This window comes from Acanthochromis polyacanthus, chromosome 2, assembly GCF_021347895.1.
Source record: "Acanthochromis polyacanthus isolate Apoly-LR-REF ecotype Palm Island chromosome 2, KAUST_Apoly_ChrSc, whole genome shotgun sequence".
Lineage (NCBI taxonomy): Eukaryota > Metazoa > Chordata > Actinopteri > Pomacentridae > Acanthochromis > Acanthochromis polyacanthus.
In genome coordinates, this window is record NC_067114.1 from 32,305,407 (window position 1) to 32,327,781 (window position 22,375).

The following is a 22,375-nucleotide window of genomic DNA, read 5'->3' on the forward strand; positions in this document are numbered from 1 at the left end:
TTTATACGGCCTCTCCATTTACATATATTCAGAAATACAGTTGAAATCTTTGTAAAGTAATATTTTTGAATGTTTGTAACACGTTGTCGTGGGCTCTGTCCTTTAAAATAAATTATGGACTAGTCAGCTGGTTTCCTTTTTAAGGTGATGCTCTTTATTGTATAATCCATCCAAAATGTGCAGCAAAAAAAAAAACAAATTCCAAAGTTACAAAATTCCCTATTTACATATATACACAAACATCTTCTAAGCACCTACCATGTGCACTGTTCCAGTCCTAAAAGCACACACTGCTCTGTGTGGTTGAGTGCCCCTTTATATAGTAAGAAGCCCCTCCCTCCAAAGTAATTGAAACAAAATTCAGTCATTTCTCCACTCACAGAAAACAAACCAAACTCAATATACTTTGGGATTTATACAAATATCATAATAAACAAAAATACTCAAAATGAAGCTTCAAAACCCCCTACAACGAAAAATAATATTATTTTACACAAAACCCAGGAAGTTACGTAATGTCACGGGATGCCGCCCCTACACGCCCCACGTAAGACGCGGATAAATACGGAAGTGTTGTGTATGCTCAAGTTGGCTGAGTAAAGCCGTGAACGGAGCACGGAAACCCCACAACGGACACCACCCGACAAAACCACGAACGGAGGACCCCTCCAACAGCCGCCGAGTGTGCACCCCCGACGGCCGCCGAAACCAACCGCACAAAACCGAAAAACAAAGAGGGAGAAAAAAAACCGGCCAGGCAAGTAAAATCGACGGTACTGAGTGTATGTGGACATGTTTGCTCTGTAGCCTCTTATGCTTACTGCGTGGGCTGACGGGGCTGCTCCGTCACACCATCCTCCCCCTCTCCAAGGTTGTAAGGCAACCGAGAAAGGTAGTCAGCCACCACATTGGTTGCACCCTTCCGATACCGCACAGCAAACCTGAATGGCTGCAAGGACAGATACCACCTTGTCAGCCGACTATTATGGTCCTTCATGCTGTGAATCCAGGTGAGCGCCCGATGGTCCGTCTCGAGGTCAAACTCCCTTCCAAGGAGATAGTAGCGGAGACTCTCGAGAGCCCATTTGATAGCAAGCCCCTCTTTTTCAACCACCGAATACCTGACCTCCCGCGGTAGCAGTTTCCTACTCAAGTAGAGAATGGGTCGCTCTTCACCTGGTTCACCTTGAGCCAGAACCGCACCAATCCCAACTGCAGACGCATCAACTTGGACCAAGAAGCGCTTGGTAAAATCTGGACTTTGGAGAACAGGAGATGAGCACAGAGACTCTTTCAAGGACTGAAAGGCCGTCTCACACTGATTAGTCCAGGTTACTGGGTTTTTTCGGTCTTTACCGGTCAGAGCGGTGAGTGGAGAAGCAATAGTGGCAAACCGGGGTACGAAACGTCTGTACCACCCAGCAAGACCCAAGAAAGACCGCACCTCTTTCTTGGTTCTGGGTCGAGGACAGTTCCGTATTGCCTCCACCTTATCAGCTTGGGGTCTTACCTTGCCCTGCCCAAGCTGGTAGCCCAGGTACCTCACTTCTTCTCGAACCCATTCACATTTCTTTAAGTTCAGGGTGAGGCCCGCACTCTGGATCTTCCCCAAGACCTTCTTCAAGTGACCTAGGTGTGCCTCCCATGTCTGGCTATAGATCACAACATCATCTAAATATGCCGCACTGCACTCTTCGCATCCTTGCAGAACTTTATCCATGAGCCGTTGGAAAGTGGCAGGTGCTCCGTGGAGGCCAAACGGCATCACCGTAAACTGGAAGAGTCCTGCAGGAGTACGGAAGGCCGTATAAGGACGGCTGCTGGGGTCTAGAGGCACCTGCCAATACCCTTTGCATAGGTCGAGAGTTGTGATGTATCTCGCTGATCCGATGCGTTCCAACAGCTCGTCAATTCGGGGCATGGGGTAGGCGTCAAACTCTGAAACTGAGTTGAGCTTACGGAAGTCAATACAAATCCGCAGTGTCCCATCCTTCTTGTACACTATCACAACTGGGCTGCACCATTCAGAGTTAGATGGCTCAATCACGCCCAGCTGCAACATGGCCTCAATTTCTTTCTGCAGCTGCCCCACCAACTTTTGAGGCACACGATAGGGCCGTTGGCGGAAAGGACGAGTATCTTTAAGTCGGATAGTGTGTTCGATCACCCTTGTCTTTCCAGGCGTCGCAGAGAACAAAGAGGGCATTTCAGCAAAGAGCTGTCGAAGCTCTACGACTAGCTCCTCAACGAGGTGGGATAGGTCAAGGTCACCCTCCACTTCAGCAATAAGTCTTACATCTGGACCATCCTCTTTGTCCACCTCCTCCACACCCTGGGGCAGGAGGGCAGGGCCAGACACAGCCCGCTCCTTCCATTCCTTTAACAGATTGACATGGTACGTTTGTTTAGCCCTCTTTCTCTCGGGGTGGTGGATCTCATAGGTTACAGGTCCCATGCGTCGAATGACGACATATGGACCCTGCCACTTGGCCAAAAGCTTACTATTGGAGGAGGGCAGTAGAAGCAGAACTTTTTGGCCCGGCTCAAAGTTCCGAGTCCGAGCCTGCTTATCGTACCACAGCTTCTGTTTCTGCTGAGCCTCTTTTAGATTGACCTTTGCTTCTTCTCGATACTGAGCCAACCGGTCTCTCATCTGGAGGACAAACTGTACAACTCCTCGTTCGTTGGCTTTGGGGTCCGGTGACGTCCATACCGCAGTCAATAGATCCAACGGCCCCTGGACATCCCACCCATACAAAAGTTCGAAGGGAGAAAAGCCGGTTGATGCCTGGGGCACCTCCCTGTAAGCAAACAACAGGAACGGGAGCCAGCGATCCCAGTCTTTCCCTGAATCATCCACAAACTTCCGGAGCATTCTCTTTAAAGTCTGGTTAAACCGCTCCACTAATCCATCGGTTTGTGGATGGTACGGTGTGGTTTTAATGGCAGTGATACCTAGTTGTTTGTGGAACAGATGGAGTAACCGGGATGTAAAGTTCGTTCCCTGGTCGGTTACTATTTCCTCAGGTATTCCGACTCGCGAGAAGAGCTGGATCAAGGCTCGGAGCACACTTGGGGCAGTAATTGTCCTTAGTGGGAATGCCTCTGGAAAGCGCGTGGCATAGTCACTCAAGACCAGAATGTACTGGTGACCCCGGCTGCTCCGTGGCAGTGGCCCGACGATGTCCATAGCGATCCGACGGAACGGCTCAGAGATGATGGGTAGCGGCTGGAGTAATGCCCTGTCAGATTTGCGGGGACAACTAGTTAACTGACACTCAGGACATGTGCTGCAATATGTTTGTACATCAGTGTACATGCCTGGCCAAAAAAATCGTGCGCTAATGCGAAGGAACGTTTTATGGCGACCCAAATGTCCGGCCCATGGGAATGTATGTGCAAGGTGCATAATTAACTGTCTGCAAGTCGCCGGAATCACAAGACGTTTGCGATCATCATTACAGGCATACAGAACATCATTATCCAAAACAAACTGTTCCTGACCCAAAGAGGAACAGTGCGGGCCCTTCACCACTTTCTCATACAAAGATTTTAAAGAAACATCCTGCCTCTGCAAGCTAGCAATGTTCCCCGGCACCTCCCACAACCCATCTACCGTTAATCCGTTGACATCATGCCCTACACCCCCAAGTTCTTTTTCAAAGCGTCGCTGCCGCTTGGACTTATGAGGCCCCTTAGTTCCCCCCTCGAACAGGCTATCATCCAAGTCTGGCAGAGGTTGGAGACCAGTAGCCTGAACCTGAGACCGGGTAACAACAGGACTTGCCACCTTGCCCCTCCCCTTCTCAACAAAGTCACTCTCCCCCCCTGCAACAAGTCCATTAGCAGAGGAAAATCAGTCCCAAGAATTAAATCTTTTGGTAGATCATCGACTACAGCTACTGTCAGCAGATACTGTTGTCCATTGATCTCAACTGAGATCTCTGACTTTGGGTAAACGTGACAATCCCCGTGAACGCAAACAATGTCGGTCTTGGTACTATAGTCTATGGTGCTCACAGGAACCAGACTCCTCTTGACCAGGGAGGTAAAACTACCACTGTCTAACAATGCTACAGTTTGCTGTCCATTGACCACCACTGGTTTCTCCGTTCCCTGCGTTTGTCGGCTCCCCACTAGCTCAATTTCAGGACGAGGAGCATAACAGGCCCCTGTGAGTTTAGCCTTACGCATCGGACACACTGACGCTTTATGTCCAGACTGCTGACAATAGAAGCAGATCATAGTCTTACCAGGAGCTGGCTGGAATGTGGTAGAACTGGGAATACCTCTGTTGTCCTGGCTGGCTACTCCTCTGAAGTGTCGCTGTGGTGCAGACGGTCCTGGAGGTCCTGGTGGTAGACGCTGACTGGAACTGGAGAAGCGCGAAATTCCCCGATGGGCGTTCTGATACTGCAAAGCCAATTTTGCAGCTGTAAGACCATCCTCCGGTTCGCGCTCCTTGACCCAGGTCCTGATGTCTGGAGAAAGGACACACAGCAGCTGCTCCAGAATGATCAGCTCTCCGATGGCCTCCTTGGACAGTTGATCCGGTCGAACCCAGCGTCGGTAAAGTCCCTTAAGGCGATGATAAGTCTCGGTTGGCGTTTCCCCGGTAGGCACAGTCGAAATCCGGAAACGCTGGCGGTACGTCTCTGGAGAAATGTCAAATTTGATGAGCAGCGCCGCCTTCAGCGACCGATAATCATTCGCGTCGTCCTCATCCATTGCCGAATAAGCTTCAAGCGCCTTTCCAGAGAGAAGTGGCACCAGCCGACATGCCCACTCTGACTCTGGCCACCGCCATGTTTTTGCGATGCGCTCGAATCTCAGGAGGTAGTTCTCAATGTCCTCGCCAGTTTGGTAAGGGAGACTCTTAGGATCACTAAAATGTCTCCATTCTGGTCTTCGTTCCTCCTCCGTGTCAGCGTGGTCGAAGGAGAAAGCCTCTGGTATACCCTGGTTTGGTTGACCTCGCCGTACACTGTCCATACTTGCCGTTGCTATCTCGTCTGGAGAGAGTGATGCCAGGGGAAGCTGTGGGGGCTGAGATCCTGGAGGTGGTCTTCGACCTTGCTGTGGAGAGGACTGGGCTCCTGGCATAGCTGCCTTCAGTCCACGCAGCTCCTCCAATAAGCCCTCATCTCTCTTCTGCTGTCCCACAAAAAAGTCTTTCAGTATAGACACCAGCTCACCCAGAGGTCGACTGGAAGATACTTCATCTGGGTTCCCCGATGACCCCGGCCTTGCAGCAGCAAAGTCTTCCTCTTCATATTTATGTGATCTGCGACCTTTTTGCTTCCTTCGACTAGCCATAATCCCACTTCTGACACCATATGTCGTGGGCTCTGTCCTTTAAAATAAATTATGGACTAGTCAGCTGGTTTCCTTTTTAAGGTGATGCTCTTTATTGTATAATCCATCCAAAATGTGCAGCAAAAAAAAAAACAAATTCCAAAGTTACAAAATTCCCTATTTACATATATACACAAACATCTTCTAAGCACCTACCATGTGCACTGTTCCAGTCCTAAAAGCACACACTGCTCGGTGTGGTTGAGTGCCCCTTTATATAGTAAGAAGCCCCTCCCTCCAAAGTAATTGAAACAAAATTCAGTCATTTCTCCACTCACAGAAAACAAACCAAACTCAATATACTTTGGGATTTATACAAATATCATAATAAACAAAAATACTCAAAATGAAGCTTCAAAACCCCCTACAACGAAAAATAATATTATTTTACACAAAACCCAGGAAGTTACGTAATGTCACGGGATGCCGCCCCTACACGCCCCACGTAAGACGCGGATAAATACGGAAGTGTTGTGTATGCTCAAGTTGGCTGAGTAAAGCCGTGAACGGAGCACGGAAACCCCACAACGGACACCACCCGACAAAACCACGAACGGAGGACCCCTCCAACAGCCGCCGAGTGTGCACCCCCGACGGCCGCCGAAACCAACCGCACAAAACCGAAAAACAAAGAGGGAGAAAAAAAACCGGCCAGGCAAGTAAAATCGACGGTACTGAGTGTATGTGGACATGTTTGCTCTGTAGCCTCTTATGCTTACTGCGTGGGCTGACGGGGCTGCTCCGTCACACACGTCCTGACAACAAGCGTGTCTTTGTTTTTCATTTTATCTTAGGGGCGCTCACATTTTTCTGGGCTACTATGAAATTACTATGAAATGAGAAGTGTGAATTTCAAACTGGACCTTTATATTGTCTTCATATTACTTCAGTCTTGAAGGCAAAACCTTTCATTTGAGGCTCTGATTAAAAAACTTCTGCAACTACAGTTTATTGTGGTCTAATGAGCATCTTTATGGTATCCATTTTAGAGGAAATAATTATTACAACAATGTCACAAAAAAGTTGTAAATGATTCTTTCTCTAATCAGGACTATTGTAAATACTAAAATGATCTTCTATCTATGTATACACACTGGGGTGTTAATGTCGCTCTGTGCTATCTGAAAGGGCCCTCGTGTTGTTATAGACTAAGAGAGGACCCCTATCATTCTGTACCACCAAAGTATGGACCTTATTCTCTGTCAGGCATAAAATCATTCATTTTTGTGAATAAAATTCCACTTTAATTGAAAATAGATTTATTGAGGCAACTATGATATTATTTAGCATTACACTCACCTTCCTGTGTTAATATTCTTGAAAATAATTTTCAAGTATTACATCTACCTGTAGATTGTGTTCAAAACAAACTGAATGAGGCTTATTTCATTTAATGAGACTTAATTAATTTTTCGTTTTAGACTAAATAATTATTACAACAATGTCACAAAAAAGTCGTAAATGATTCTTTCTCTAATCAGGACTATTGTAAATACTAAAATGATCTTCTATCTATGTATACACACTGGGGTGTTAATATCGCTCTGTGCTATTTAACCCGTTAAAGTACGCCGGCCTGCGGGCGGGCCGTTTTGATATCGGTTTACGCTTTTTTTTAAATAGAACGACACTGCAAACACGATTATACAAACACTATACACACATAGAAAGCTGAGATTCTCACGAATCTGCCGGTATAAACCACTTTCAGATGTGATTACCACAGCGGGTAATATAAACACATTTGTCCAACAAACAACAAGTCACGTAAACGTGCACAGCTCACCTGTCGATGCACTTTGGACGCTGGTTTCTGGTCAGAAAAGAAGATAATCCACAAAAACCGGCCAGAACCCAAGCTTAGCCATCCAGAGAAAACAATCCAGTATAATACTTTGTCCAAAACATGTCTCAAAATAAGTAAAAAATCCAGAAATCGATCGGCTCCGTGCGCGTGCACGCAGCGCATGGTGGAGCTGTGCGTTTCATATTCAGTGCATTTTTCTATTATAAGTTTATCAAACATGCTCGTATTTCCTTTGTTCGTGATTCAAAATGGATACTGAATGCTTCTCTTCCGCTTCAAACCGAACTTCAACCAATCAAGTGACTCAGTTCCGCCTTCTACGGCGAAACAGCCAACCGTGGCCGAGTCTGACAGATATGGATTACATCACTTGATTGACTTATTTCTCAGCAAATCACGTCGGAGGAAACGTTAGATTGACAGGCCTGGTAGCCAATGAGCTTGCTGAATGGCTTGAATATAAATCCCGCCTCTGCCAGCGGGTTTATATCATATTTCATTCGTGTGGTCAGGGCTCCACCTGCTGTTCCTCTGTATTCCTCTCAATCTGTGTGTGTGATCGACACTGAAGCCTATCTGAAGTGATTTTTTGAGTTCTTTATGAGTTTTTGGAGTGAAAATAATGTGAAAATGGAAGTAATACCATTGTGTAGAGGGTGTGTACAGGGTATACAGAGGCTGTCCAACATTGACAGGGGCGGGGCATATCAGTACAAATACATGTGTGTGTAACTCCCATAAATTGCACTACACAGTAAGTGGCAGTATTTATAGGGTTAACTCAGTGTAGTTTTCTTGTTGCACCAGCAGAGTGCGCTGTAGCGCTGCAGAGCTCTTCTTTTACTTTTATTTACGGCAGAGACTTGAGCAAGACATATTTCCATCGGATCGTGTTAAGCTAGTAACTTCTCTAAAAAGTTTAGTTCCAGGCATTTTTTCCTTGGAGTTTTTGAGCTGTGGAGACTTTTCCCGCTGAGAGAGCAGAGATAAACCGCTGAGTGATATCTTTCTGATTGTTTTCGTTGGATTAAGCTCCGGTTGGTTTTTTTTGATACTGGTTGAAGTGGATGCTGAACGGCGAGCCAGGTTCCAGTGAGCTTCTAAAGTGAGGAGTGGATCAACACACGTGGAGGGTGGAGACCTCGACTCTGCTTTATTGTGCGGCAAGGGAAAAGGAGAAACTCGTCTCTTCAGAAATCCAGCTAAGACATTTCAAACAAAATCATACTACCCGGGTAGATGAACTGAACTAAACTGAACTGAACTGAACCCACACACACACACACACACACCACACATCATCGCATTGTCCATTTTTTAAAAATGTTTCTCCTGTTGTTTTCCAAGTGCACTTGGTAGAAAATCATTTACACTTACTGTTACTGTTCGGTTGGGATTTGTGCTGAGTTGAATGGTCATTTATGACCAGTTATCATTTAAGGTTTATCATTTTAATAATAAATGTTAAATGAAAGCTGTTCAATAAAATATTGTCCTTGTCCAACTATCCTTCTAGAGCGAACCTAATGTTACCATTGTTCGAGACAAAGCCCATATATATATATACTAAGTTGTGTTATATTTTTTTTTAGATTTAGCTCCCTATCGTAGTAGTTCACATTCACCTTTTTTTTTGCTGCACTGATTCTACTACGTGTTACACACCAAAAATCGTGGCGAGCCAGCCAGGAGGGTAAAAGGTGCAAAGGACAATGTTTTAAATCATTTCTTTTTGTTTACCTACAAATCCAGAAACTAGATATTGTGTCACATTTGGTCATGGTTAAGATTTAAAGTGCAAAATACAGAGTAACATACAGAATACAATATGAATGTTGAACAGACATATAACATTAATGCAAAACGGTCTGTTTGTGTAGTTGGTTTAACCAAAGCAGACACTGATGATGACATCATAGCTTCTCTGGAGGCATATGGGAGTGTAACTAGAGTAGTTAGGCTTCAAAACACAGAACAAGCGAATACAGCCATTGTAGAGTTTGCTCCAGGGATGTCAGTAGAAATGCTTGAACCCAACATTCCTTTTCAGATTCAAAATGTGAATGACACTACAGCGACATGGACAGCAGACAGTGTAAATGCCCTGACACATACTACTAACCAGACTTACCACAATACTTCCTCTGACCCAAGCAGTAGCAGTGAATCCTCTGACGGAAGTGCTCAATCTGAACATAGTACTACCCCTCTCATACGTAAATCCAAGAACAAGAAGCCTGACCTGACGAAATCCATTCCTCTCAAGTTAAGTCCCAAACCAGACCAGAAAAGGGTTCAACCCACGGTACGGAGGAAGAGAACAAAGGCTAAAACCTTGGAACTAGGAGAAGATGAGCTAAACCCACCTGACGTGCAACGCATCGTGGTTGAGCATGTAATTAAGAATGACACCTCCACATCTCAGAGCCAATCTAAATGGCTACGCTCCTTCTCTGGTAAATTGCCAAAGCCTCCTGGAGAGGTTGACTTCGAAACATGGTGCCTCCATGTAGACTTGATGTTTCAAGATGGAGTCCCAGTAGATGTTCAGCGTAGGAAAATATTGGAGAGCCTGCTTCCCCCAGCCTCAGATGTTGTTAAGCAGCTAGGCTCCTCTGCTCATCCCAAAGCTTATGTTAAGCTGCTGGAATCTGCATATGGTCTTGTTGAGGACGGTGATGAAATCTTTGCAAGATTCTTGAACACCCATCAAAACTCAGGTGAGAAGGCATCAGAGTATCTACAGAGGCTCCAGGTGCTACTGAGCACTGCTGTGAGGAGAAATGGAGTGAGCCAGTCTGCTGCAGATCATCAGCTGCTGAAACAGTTCAAACGTGGCGGTTGGGACCACACACTCGTGATGCAGTTGGAGCTGAAACATGAAAAATCTCTTGACTTTGCAGAGCTGCTGTTACAGTTGCGGACAGAGGAAGATAGGAGAGCAACTGAACTTGATCGGATGCACCGCCATTTTGGAACCCCCAAGTCCAAGGCTGCTGTTAATGTGCATTCCATTCCTGACATGTCTCATCTTACTGACCCCAATGCCAGTGTGTTACAGGCATACATCTCAGAGACAGAGAGTCTGAAGAAGCAGCTCGCTGAATTGAAACTACAGCTCAGCACCAAGAAATCTAAGAAACACAGAACACGTGAGTCAGAGGCAACAGAAACCCAAAACATACCCACACCTCGAGCTGAGGCACAAACTCACCAGGTGACATCCAAACCCCAGCCTAGGCCCTGGTTTTGTTTCAGATGTGGTGAAGATGGCCACATAGCCAAAGTCTGTGAAAATCCTATCAACAAAGCTGTTGTTGACCAAAAGTACAAAGAATTGAAAGTCAAGCAAAATGAATGGAGAACCAAACAGGGTCTACCTTTAAACTGGACCGGCTTCCAGTAGAGGGGCGTACTGAAGCCACAAACAAAGATGAGAGTCCCAAGATGGAACAGAAACAAAGAGAAGCTACATGTGAAATGGTAGGGTCCATTGGGAATGAGCCTCTAAGTAGCTTAGTTGGGCCTAGATCCACTGTTGTCGTCACCATTGAAGGAATTCAGTGCAATTCACTTCTCGACTCAGGCTCACAAGTGACTACGATTTCCAAATCTTTCCATGACACTTACCTGCCTTCTCTGCCCATCCTGCCTCTCAATGACATCCTTCAAGTAGAGGGCACGGGAGGTCAAGACGTGCCTTACCAAGGCTATGTCGAGGTCAACATACTGTTTCCAGAAAGCATTGCCGGAAAATCTGAGCTTGTGAGTACATTAGCTCTTGTTGTTCCTGATTGCAGATCCAACATAGAGATTCCTCTTCTCATAGGCACTAATGTACCCCTGGTTCGAAATATGTGCAGCAGATACAACACTGAGCAAGACGATGGCAAGGTGGGGAGAGTGAAACTGCAATGCAAGAAAGCCATTGTAATCCCAGCTGGAGAGAAAGTGGTTTTGAAGGGATAAACAAGAAAGGTGCCCACTAGTATAGGAGCCCCTCTTTTAGTGGAGCCCCCTACTCAGTCAGGTCTACCAAGTGGTCTGTTCTTCTGTAGCTACGTTATGACAAATCCACGGCAGACATCCCTTCAAGTCCCTATCCTCCTAAAGAATGAAACAGCACATGACATAAGTGTCTGCGAACCGCAGTATAGCTGAGCTTTCCATCCCACACTCTCTCTCTCCACTGCCGACCTCCTCGAACAAAGCTGAAGGCCACAAAGTGCCACAACCACCTAGCACAGCTGCTGAGTGTACAGCTACAAGCTCTACCCACCTCCAAAACACAATTACATTTGACTTCAGAGATTCTCCTCTTCCAGAGGAGTGGAAAACGCGGATCACAACAAAGCTGAATTCCATCCCTGAAGTATTTGCAATGGGTGATCTTGACTATGGTCACACAACTGCAGTCAAGCACAAGATCCGTCTCTCTGATCCAACACCATTTAAGCAGAGAGTGAAGCCCATTCATCCATCAGACTATGAAGCTGTAAGACTCCATCTGAAAGAACTTTTTGATGCTGGAATCATAAGAGAGTCTGAAAGTCCATTCGCTTCACCGATCGTAGTAGTCAAAAAGAAAAATGGCGCCATCCGCCTATGTGTTGACTACAGAAAGTTGAACAGCCAGACTATAAAGGACGCGTATGCATTACCAAACATCGAGGAAACCTTTGCTGCTCTGACAGGATCCAAGTGGTTCTCTGTCATGGATTTGAAGTCAGGCTACTATCAGGTTGAAGTGAGTGAAGAGGACAAACACAAAACAGCTTTCGTCACACCTATGGGGTTTTGGGAATTCAACAGACTGCCTCAAGGAGTCACTAATGCTCCATCAACCTTCCAGCGGGTCATGGAAAAATGCATGGGTTCTCTCAATCTCAAGGAGGTGTTGGTGTTCCTTGACGACCTCATTGTGTTTTCAGACTCACTTGAGGAGCATGAACAACGTCTTATGAATGTCCTAAACCGACTTAAAGAGTTTGGTCTCAAGCTATCACCAGGCAAGTGCCATTTTTTCCAGAAGTCAGTTAAGTACTTGGGCCATATAGTCTCAGAAAATGAAGTAGAAACTGACCCTGAGAAAATTGCCCCTCTGACAACCTGGCCCAGGCCAAACAACATCAGTGAGCTGAAATCCTTCTTAGGGTTCACAGGATACTACAGAAGGTTCGTCAAGGACTATGCAAAAATTGCGAAACCTCTTAATGCTTTAACGGCTGGTTATGTTCCACCCCGGAAAAAATCCAAAGGTTCCAAGCCTTTCTCAAACTCTGACTTGAAACGACCCTTTGATGGAAAATGGACCTCAGATTGCGAAGAAGCATTCAAGACACTCATAGAGAAGTTGACAACTGCACCAGTACTTGGCTTTGCCAACCCCAGGCAACCCTATGTTTTACACACTGATGCCAGCCTACATGGACTCGGTGCAGCTCTCTATCAGGAACAAGATGGTCAAATGAGGGTCATTGCTTATGCAAGTAGAGGCCTGTCTAACTGTGAACGACGATATCCTACTCACAAGCTTGAGTATTTAGCACTCAAGTGGGCTGTCACGGATAAATTCTTTGACTACCTCTATGGAGCTGAATTTACCGTAATGACTGACAACAATCCATTGACGTATGTGTTGACATCTGCCAAGCTTGACGCTGCAGGACACCGGTGGCTTGCTGCCCTGTCCAATTTCAACTTCAACATACAGTATAGAGCTGGAAAGAGAAATGCTGATGCCGACGGGTTGTCTAGACGTCCACATGATGCAGCTGAAACTGATCTAAGTGCTCAAGCTGAAGATGACAGAGTGAAACAGTTCATTTCAAAGTTTGTGAATGAAGGGAGTAAACTCAGCTTCCCCAAAGAAGCTGTCAAAGCTGTCTGCCAGAAACATGAGCTAGACAAAGCTCCCGAAACCGAGGAGAGTAGCCACTCACCTGTCCTATTAGAGTGTCTTACCATGGATGTGAGTGCTATCCCAGCAGAATTCTCTCAGGCCGACCTACTTCCTGGGTCCAGCACTCTGCCTAGAATGTCGCAACAAGATTGGGCTGCAGAGCAACAAAACGCTCTCACGATCAGCAGAGTCATAGACATTGTAAACACTGGAAAGTGTCCCTCTTACCGTGTTCGCCAACAGGAAAGTCGAGGAGTCCAGCTCTTGCTGAAAGTGATGAATCAACTGGTACTGAACAATGGTGTCCTGTACAGGAAGCGCATGAACAGAGGTGAGCTTGTATACCAGCTTGTCCTTCCTGCAAAGTACAGAGAAATGGCACTTGAAAGTCTTCACGACTCGGTTGGTCACATGGGTATGGACAGAACATTAGATCTTGTGCGTACACGCTTCTATTGGCCAAGGATGTTCATGGATGTTGAAAAGAAAGTAAGAACCTGTGAGAGATGTGTTCGTTGCAAAGCCAGAGCTGAAAAAGCTGCCCCTCTTGTGAACATCCAAACCAGTCGGCCACTTGAGCTAATCTGCATTGATTATTTGTCCTTGGAACCTGATGGGCGCGGGACGAAGAACATCTTGGTCATAACCGACCATTTCACCAAATATGCCGTCGCCGTTCCAACTGCAGATCAGAGGGCAAAGACAGTAGCTAAGACCCTGTGGAACAGCTTCTTTGTCCACTGCGGCATGCCTGAGCGGATCCACAGTGATCAGGGTCGGGACTTTGAGTCCGCGCTCATCAAAGACCTTTGCCAACTGTTAGGGGTAAAGAAGACGAGGACTACTCCCTACCACCCTCGTGGTAATCCTGTTGAAAGGTTTAATCAAACTCTTCTGGAGATGCTGGGAACTTTGCAGGAAGAAGACAAAGTCAAGTGGCGTGATTTTGTACAGCCTCTGGTTCACTCATATAACTGTACCAAAAACGACACAACAGGATTCTCTCCTTACCAGTTAATGTTTGGGAGACAGCCAAACCTCCCCATTGACGTGGCATTTGGACTCTGTCCAGAAGGACAGAAGAAAGTTAGTCACACAGATTATGTGAAAAAATTGAGAGAAAATCTGCAAGAAAGCTACAAGCTTGCGATCGAACACAGTGAAAAGACTGCTCAACGCAATAAGCAGAGGCATGACCTCAAAGTCAGGGAGTCTATCCTTGAAGAAGGAGACCATGTCTTGGTCAAAAATGTCTCCCTATAGGGTAAACACAAGATAGCAGACCGTTGGAGCAGGATTGTGTACAAAGTAGTGAAGCACATTGACAATTCCCCTGTCTACATTGTAGCTCCAATAACCTGTGATGGTCCAGAGAGGACATTACACCGGGATTTGCTGTTGCCCTGTGGGTTTCTAGCTCCATCCATTCAAGAGGAAGTGGATAAAGGGAAAGAGAGGAAGGAGATGGCTCAAATTCCTCATGAAAAAGAATTATTTCAAGAGGGATGTGAACCAGAGCAACAGTGGGAAAGTGAAGGGGAAGTGAGACAATATGACTCACGCACTGCTCAGGAGCCCATAACTTTTCCGACCACAACCATTGTCCATGAAATCCCTCATCCACAAGTCACCCCAACTATGGAGGATGACAAAGATGAAATGAGCATTGAAAGATCAAACCTGAATCCGGAGGCTGATGTGTTCCAGCCCATGAGAAACCTGGAAGAGGATAATATTGAGGAAAGGGATAGAGAAATACCTACTGGAAGGAACTTACCTGCTGAAAATGATCCAGGAGTCAGAGATGGATCAGTCCAAAATGAACCTGAGACAGAGAATGCAGTTGGAACAAGTGGAAGAAGTATGGGAGAGGAGGAAGAGGATGATAAGGAGGAAGTGATAATGGAGGAGGAATGTGAAATGGATGGACAAGATGAAGAGGAGTCTAAAGTTGATAACAAACCTGTTCAGATGGAAATAGGAAGTTCTGAGGTCAACAAGACAAAGAGCTGAGCCTGACAGACTAACATATGAATCGCCAGGAAATCCACTAGTCTTAGTCATGCACTCTATTCTGACCAGTCTCGGCCAGGTTTTTACACAAGCTCTTGATTTCACTCCCACCCCTGACATCAGTCAACTTACTCCTTGGTGAAATGTTAAACATGCAGGGACGCATGCACATTCAGGAGGGGAGGATGTAACTCCCATAAATTGCACTACACAGTAAGTGGCAGTATTTATAGGGTTAACTCAGTGTAGTTTTCTTGTTGCACCAGCAGAGTGCGCTGTAGCGCTGCAGAGCTCTTCTTTTACTTTTATTTACGGCAGAGACTCGAGCAAGACATATTTCCATCGGATCGTGTTAAGCTAGTAACTTCTCTAAAAAGTTTAGTTCCAGGCATTTTTTCCTTGGAGTTTTTGAGCTGTGGAGACTTTTCCCGTTGAGAGAGCAGAGATAAACCGCTGAGTGATATCTTTCTGATTGTTTTCGTTGGATTAAGCTCCGGTTGGTTTTTTTTGATACTGGTTGAAGTGGATGCTGAACGGCGAGCCAGGTTCCAGTGAGCTTCTAAAGTGAGGAGTGGATCAACACACGTGGAGGGTGGAGACCTCGACTCTGCTTTATTGTGCGGCAAGGGAAAAGGAGAAACTCGTCTCTTCAGAAATCCAGCTAAGACATTTCAAACAAAATCATACTACCCGGGTAGATGAACTGAACTAAACTGAACTGAACTGAACCCCCCCCCACACACACACACACCACACATCATCCAGCCCGATCTCACGGGGATTCGTGAAACTGTCACGTAAGTTTTAGTTTCGGTTTCGTGTGCACCAACACGATCATGACGATTCGTCATGTTTTTCATGCCGCTCACCACGAAATGCGCACCAATGTATTTTAAACGGCGGACTTTTCGTGCCACTCAGAACGTATTTCAAAAAAATGTGTATATTATATTTTTAATGTAAAACCGTGGCGAATCCAACGCTATATTTTGCATGACATCGTCCCTAAACATAACCCTAACCATAACCTAACCATAAGCCGGTGGTACACTTACCAATTTGCATAGGAATTTCAAGAATGTCTGGCGGCCGGCGGCCGCAAACGCAATCACACAAGCAGTATACGCCGATGGACAGCTTAGATCGTCATGAATCCGCCGGTATAAACCACTTTCAGATGTGATTACCACAGCGAAAAACATTTCGTGGTGAGCGGCACGAAAAACATGACGAAATCGTGTTGGTGCGCACGAAACCGAAACTAAAACTTACGTGACAGTTTCACGAATCCCCGTGAGACCGGGTTGCATCATCGCATTGTCCATTTTTTAAAAATTTTTCTCCTATTGTTTTCCAAGTGCACTTGGTAGAAAATCATTTACACTTACTGTTACTGTTCGGTTGGGATTTGTGCTGAGTTGAATGGTCATTTATGACCAGTTATCATTTAAGGTTTATCATTTTAATAATAAATGTTAAATGAAAGCTGTTCACTAAAATATTTTCCTTGTCCAACTATCCTTCTAGAGCGAACCTAATGTTACCATTGTTCGAGACAAAGCCCATATATATATATATACTAAGTTGTGTTATATATTTTTTTGAGATTTAGCTCCCTATCGTAGTAGTTCACATTCACCTTTTTTTTTGCTGCACTGATTCTACTACGTGTTACATGTGAAACACTCATTTCTTGTAGTATTGCTCTGAAATTTTGACCTGAACTATGTAAGACCCCAGGCTTTTGCAATATTCTGTTTTCAAGCTCTTACAGTGCTGCCACACTGATTTTCAGGTGTTTTATTAGGGAAAAAATGTAGGCGAGAAAAAAATTCATCCTAATTCAGTGTGTGCCAACATGAAATACTCTGTGCCAGTAGCACCTAGAGTAAGTCTGACTGCACTGGGTGAAAATTCAGGTTGTCTGCTTTCAAATGAGACCCCAACCATGCATGTACTCCAAGCAGTTCAAGAACAGCATTCAATTTACTTTCTGTACATCTCAGTAGAAATTTCGGGCAGAAATTGCCTGTACTTTAAAGGGTTAAAAGGGCCCTTGTGTCATTATAGACTATCTAAAAGAGGACCCCTATTATTCTGTACCACCAAAGTGTGGACCTTATTCTGCAGTTCACATCAATTGAACTCTTCGTGTGTCTACGTCTGGTCTGGCTCCACTGATTCACCATTCTGTTGGGCGTGCCTGGTATGGAGCAACACATGAGCATTTCTGAAACTTATATCACACTATTAATGTATTCTTATTTATTTCCTGTTAATCAGGTTATGGAGTGATTGCCACCAACAACACTGAGCAAGGACAATTCATGCTCGAGTATGTTGGAAAACACATTACTGGATCTGAAGGAGAGGCACTGTTCAAAGAGTACTCAGCTGACGATGCAGCATTTCTGTACTTCTACAGCTTTCAGGGACAATCTTTCTGGTAAGATTAAATAAATAGATGTCCAAACTAAATAACTAAATAATTGCTGTATTTTGTTAAATAATTTAAAGCTGGAAAAAAATATTTCATCATGCAGTGTTGATGGCAGTAAAGACACAGCAAGACTTGGAAGATTCATAAATGATGACCACATCAAGCCAAACAGCAAAATTAAAATAGCACGTATGTCTCTGAATTGTTTTGTCATAATACCTTTCGTCATGTCATTTGTGCAACCTCAGATGATTGTAGTATTATTCACTGTAATAGAAAATGCATTGTTTGTGTGTGTGACCCAAAGATATTGGATGAGCAGAAAAGGTCACATCTGTGTTCATTTGCAAACTCAAATATCAATGCAGGAGAAGAAACTGTGTCTGACTATGGAGACCCTGACATGGAGACAAGTATTTCTATTTCTATATTTTTGCCATTCCATCATTTAACTGAGCATGTCTCTAATCCACAACAAAAACCATTCTTCAAAATTTTGGAAAACACTGTCAGTGATATAGTAAAATATACTTTCAATTCCTGACACTACCTTGTTGATGTAATTTGTTTCAGAAAACCACACAGTTTTCCCTGAAGGACTTGATTACCCCGGCTAAATTTGACACTGTGCTTGCGGCAGTGAAAATGATGACAGGATTTGACCACCTAACAAACACATTTGCAGTTCCCTCAACTGTACTAAAACTGCGCCATTCCCTGATGTAGGTCTCACATATTTTGCAGGGAGAGGCTCTGCAACAACAGGATGACATCTTAAAGGCACAAGCAGAACATTTCAGCAAATTAATTTGACTGGAATGGACAACCCACGTGTCATCAAATGCATTAAAAACATTGTACCAGAGGAAATGGAATGAGCCACAAGAGCTGCCTCTTGCCAAGGACATAAAAAAGCTCCAGGACCACTTGAAAACTGCTGTGGAGGTCAGCAGAAAAGCCCTCCTGGAGTGTCCATCATCAAACGCATGGAATAATCTTTCTCAAGCAACTTTGACACAGCTGATCCTCTTCAACCGGCGTCATGAAGGAGAGGTTTCCAGGATGGAGGTCGAAACCTACCAACACAGAAACAAACACGTTATGCAAGATGAAATTCTGCAGAGCCTCACAGCCTTTGAAAAAAAATTGTGTGAAAACCTCACTAGGATAGAAGTACGTGGGAAAAGAGGATGCAAAGTACCAATACTCCTTTCAACAGATGCAGAAGAATCCATAGATCTTCTGATCAACACTAGAGACAATGTTGGGGTTTCTCCAAGCAACCCCTACATTTTTGCCCATCCTGGCAAAGAGTCTGTGGAGCCTATTCGTGGTTGTGACACTTTAAGGCGATATGCACAAAGCTGTGGGGCTGAGCATCCAGAAAACATCACCTCTACTAAGCTAAGAAAGCATGTGTCTACAGTTTCACAGCTTTTAAACTTAAAACATAATGAACTGGACCAGCTGGCAACATTCATGGGACACGACATTAATGTGAATAGCAAGTTTTACAAAATGCCTGAAGCAACTCTGCAGATGACAAAAGTAAGCAGAATTCTGTTTGCCATCCAAAACAGAATGGGCAAATTCAAAGGATTTTACTACCGTCGTTAGGAGTCCAGCAAAAACAAGTGACAAACCCTCAGTTTAGGAGTGTGTGTGGACTCAACATCACTTTAAATAAACATTGACTTGAGTTCACGGAAAATCCTGTATTGTGCTTTTTACTGTTTTTCATTTGTGATTGTAAGCAAATGTTATGTGATAGCTATTGCTATTACAAGCAAAGTTGGGTAGAATACAAAACATTAGCAAAATGTAATGCTTTTCTTTTTCCTTAAAACATACTTGTTCCATCTGCTTCTAAATAGCATATAATTAGAAAAAGTTTGAAAATGGTTGGAATATACTCTGAAGTTGAACCTTAGTGTATTACGACAAAAATATTAAATCCAGTTATGTTTGAAAATACTGATTCTGTAAGTAACCCATCAAATATCCCATCTCATCTCAAACTATGTTGAAGTTTACATTTTTGATTTCCCTCAAAGAACACTTCAGACTTATGTGTCAATCAGTCAACTTGTATTTACAATTGAATTTTTTAAAAACTAATAGAAAGGTTATAAAAACACCATCTTAGGACCTTGTAATGTCCAGGATTATTGAATTGAATGTGACTCATCTCTTAGTTGAATGACTGATCAGGCATATATCCTCTTCTTACACACACATGCAGGAGTGTGAACAGTGCTCCATGCTAACTAAGAGGGAGCCCATGTCATTCTGTGCCATCAAAGAGGGGACTCTTATCATTCTGTACCATCCAACAGTGGACCTTCTTTTCCTTCTTCATTTAATTATTACAGAAATTTTCAGAAGGTTTTATGCATCATTTAATTTTAATACTTATTGTGTATTGTAAAAAGAAATAATTAATTTGTTGTCAGTATCTCCATTTGATTATTTCCATATATACGTAGCCGTGGCGAGTGCCACGTACTATGATAAAAACACCGCAGCAGTTTCTACCAATGATGCGATGCTACATGTAAGCTCTGTACCGTTACAACACTCAAGGTTGCACATTAGCAGAAGTTTAGGTTCAAGCTTTTTGTTCAGTCATGTTAAACTTTGTTTGTTAGTTAATCTAATATATTAAATGTAAAGTAGAAAAGTAATGATAGTAATGATATAACATTCATTTGTGATACTCTTAGGTTACTATTTTTACATTTCAAAAACTTCTTTCATACTCATCCATTCTGGAGTGTGCATGCCATGCCATGCCATGCCATGCCATGCCATGCCATGTCATGCCATGCCATGCCATGAAGTGCCATGCTATCCAAGTTGAGCATCTGTGGTTAACTTTTTCCTCCACCATGCATAAACACACATTCTTTACAGAGGACAGAAGTACATTGTAAAATTTTTTTAAAACCAGCAGTGAGTGATGCTGTATTCAAGCTTTGCACTTTCATGGCACACATTTGCATTTGTCTTCTTAGAAGAATTTTTATCACACCAGTAGAATGATAGTATTTAAAAGTCTTACGTTCTTTTAAGCTTTGATTTTTTTTAATTAAAATTTCCATTAGTCTTTTTTTATCGGTGTCCATTGCAGAGTGTGAACATCGCTCCATGCTATCTAAGTGGGACCCATGTCATTCTGTGCCAGCAAACAGGGGACTTTTATCATTTTATAAAGTAGTAGTTTCCATCAAAAACATCAAAACATATTCTCAAATGTACTGATTGAGGACACAAGTATATGGTCAAATGAAGTTAAATTCTGTTCTTGTGAAAAATGATCAGGGTGTTTTAGGACTGAAAAAAATTTAATGTTTTATAAAAGTCTAGCATCTGTATTTTAGTGGTTAATTCAAAATCTAAAGAAATTATCACAAACCTGGCAATTTTATGGTCAATATTGTTCCGGTTTTCTTTTACTACTTTTTTCTTAAATTGTCTTTCTTTTTTGTGATAGTCCTTTATTTTAGTATAAGTTAAAGTTTGAAGCTAGATAAGACTTCTATTAAAATTTAAATTTCCTTACAAAAAAGAATCAAATCATGTCTAATGAGCCTGGTTCCTTCAGTAAGTAGTGTCTCCCAGTGGTGTAGTCTACGTGATACGCAGGTATATGCCTTATACCCACTAGAAAAGGTCCTGAATTTTCATATAACCACTTAAAAATGTGCAAACATATGTATCAGTATGTTTTTTGACATAACGTTCACTTTCCTGTTCATAAATTCGTCTTCTCTGTGTCAGGAAGCGGTGAAGTTGTATGGGGCGGGGGAAGGTGTCTGGCTGAGAACAGGGCTCACTAAAAGACTGACCGCGGTCCGGATCCGGACCCAGATGCCGTCTATATGGGTGTAAATTTGACAGGTCGCTTCTATTTTAACGGTGCAGCTTTCCAGTGTTTATCATTGGTCTATCAGCTCAGAAACGCACAGACCAATTATGTACGAGTTCAGGCATCTCATGTGATGCTACTCAGCCAATGACGTCGCTACATTCCATCGCCGCTCTGCCTTCAAAAACCAGTTGAGAGGTGAGGGACAAAGAGGAGGGCAATAGTGATGGAAGTTCGGCACTTTTCAGAGAGCTTTTGGCACGGCTTCCAAAGAAAAGCGGGCTCTTTCGGCTCCCAAACGGCTCCTAATTTATTATTGTTTGTAGCCTCATATTTTACCCTAACCTGGCAAATATGAATCATTTGTGTTTTGACAAACTCTTTTTCATTCAGTGTTTTTATGAGAAGCCTTATAATTGACTCATTTTGTGAATTTGTTTTGTTACAATTACAGGCATTCTTACTTTTGTTTAATATTTCAATAAAACTTTTTTGCACAAAAATAAATGAACAAAACTCTGTACATGACGAAGAGGAAACATCAGCTCTACCTGATGGCAGGAGGAGGAGCTGCTGACGCTATAATGTCTATAAGTATCTAATTGGTAGTTTGAAATAAAGGAGCTGCTGTTGCTGTGTGTGTGTGTGTGTACTTGTACTTGCTACATTGTGAGAACCATTTTCTGCATTTAACTATCAAAGTGAGGACATTTTTACAAAGTGAGGACATTTTGGCCGGTCCTCACTTTGAAACAGCCATGGTTGAGGGTGAAGACTTGTTTTTAGAGAACAGGTATGAATTGAGGTTTGGTTAGGGTTAGGGTAAGGATTAAGTTTAGGCAATCAGTTGTGATGGTTAAGGTTAGGGTAAGGCTCTAGGAAATGCATTACGCCTATGGATGTCCTCACTAAGATGGAAGTACAAACATGTGTGTGTGCGTGTGTGTGTGTGTGTGTGTGTGAGAGAGAGAGAGTGCACGCGCACACATA

At 43.7% G+C, this 22,375-nt stretch overlaps 1 protein-coding gene across 1 annotated transcript; it reads right to left on the minus strand.

Moving 5' to 3' along the window:
* Positions 1-817: 817 nt before the first annotated feature.
* On the minus strand, positions 818-5,538 carry LOC127532954 (uncharacterized). Its single transcript, XM_051944866.1, has 3 exons — positions 3,820-5,538; positions 1,511-2,737; positions 818-919 (listed from the first exon to the last, which is right to left on the minus strand). The coding sequence occupies exons 1-3, from the start codon at positions 5,314-5,316 to the stop codon at positions 818-820; spliced, it is 2,826 nt and encodes a 941-aa protein (XP_051800826.1). The 5' UTR covers positions 5,317-5,538.
* Positions 5,539-22,375: the final 16,837 nt, after the last annotated feature.

Bases quoted from the DNA above. Each gene is read 5' to 3' on its own strand.
- LOC127532954 (XM_051944866.1), bottom strand. From the start codon at position 5,316: ATGGCTAGTCGAAGGAAGCAAAAAGGTCGCAGATCACATAAATATGAA. The intron at 2,738-3,819 runs GTGACTTTGTTG...TGGGATGTCCAG, and splicing joins ACTTGTTGCAGGGGGGGAGA to GGGCCGTTGGATCTATTGAC. The intron at 920-1,510 runs GTAAGACCCCAA...CGGTATCGGAAG, and splicing joins ACCAGCTTGGGCAGGGCAAG to GGTGCAACCAATGTGGTGGC.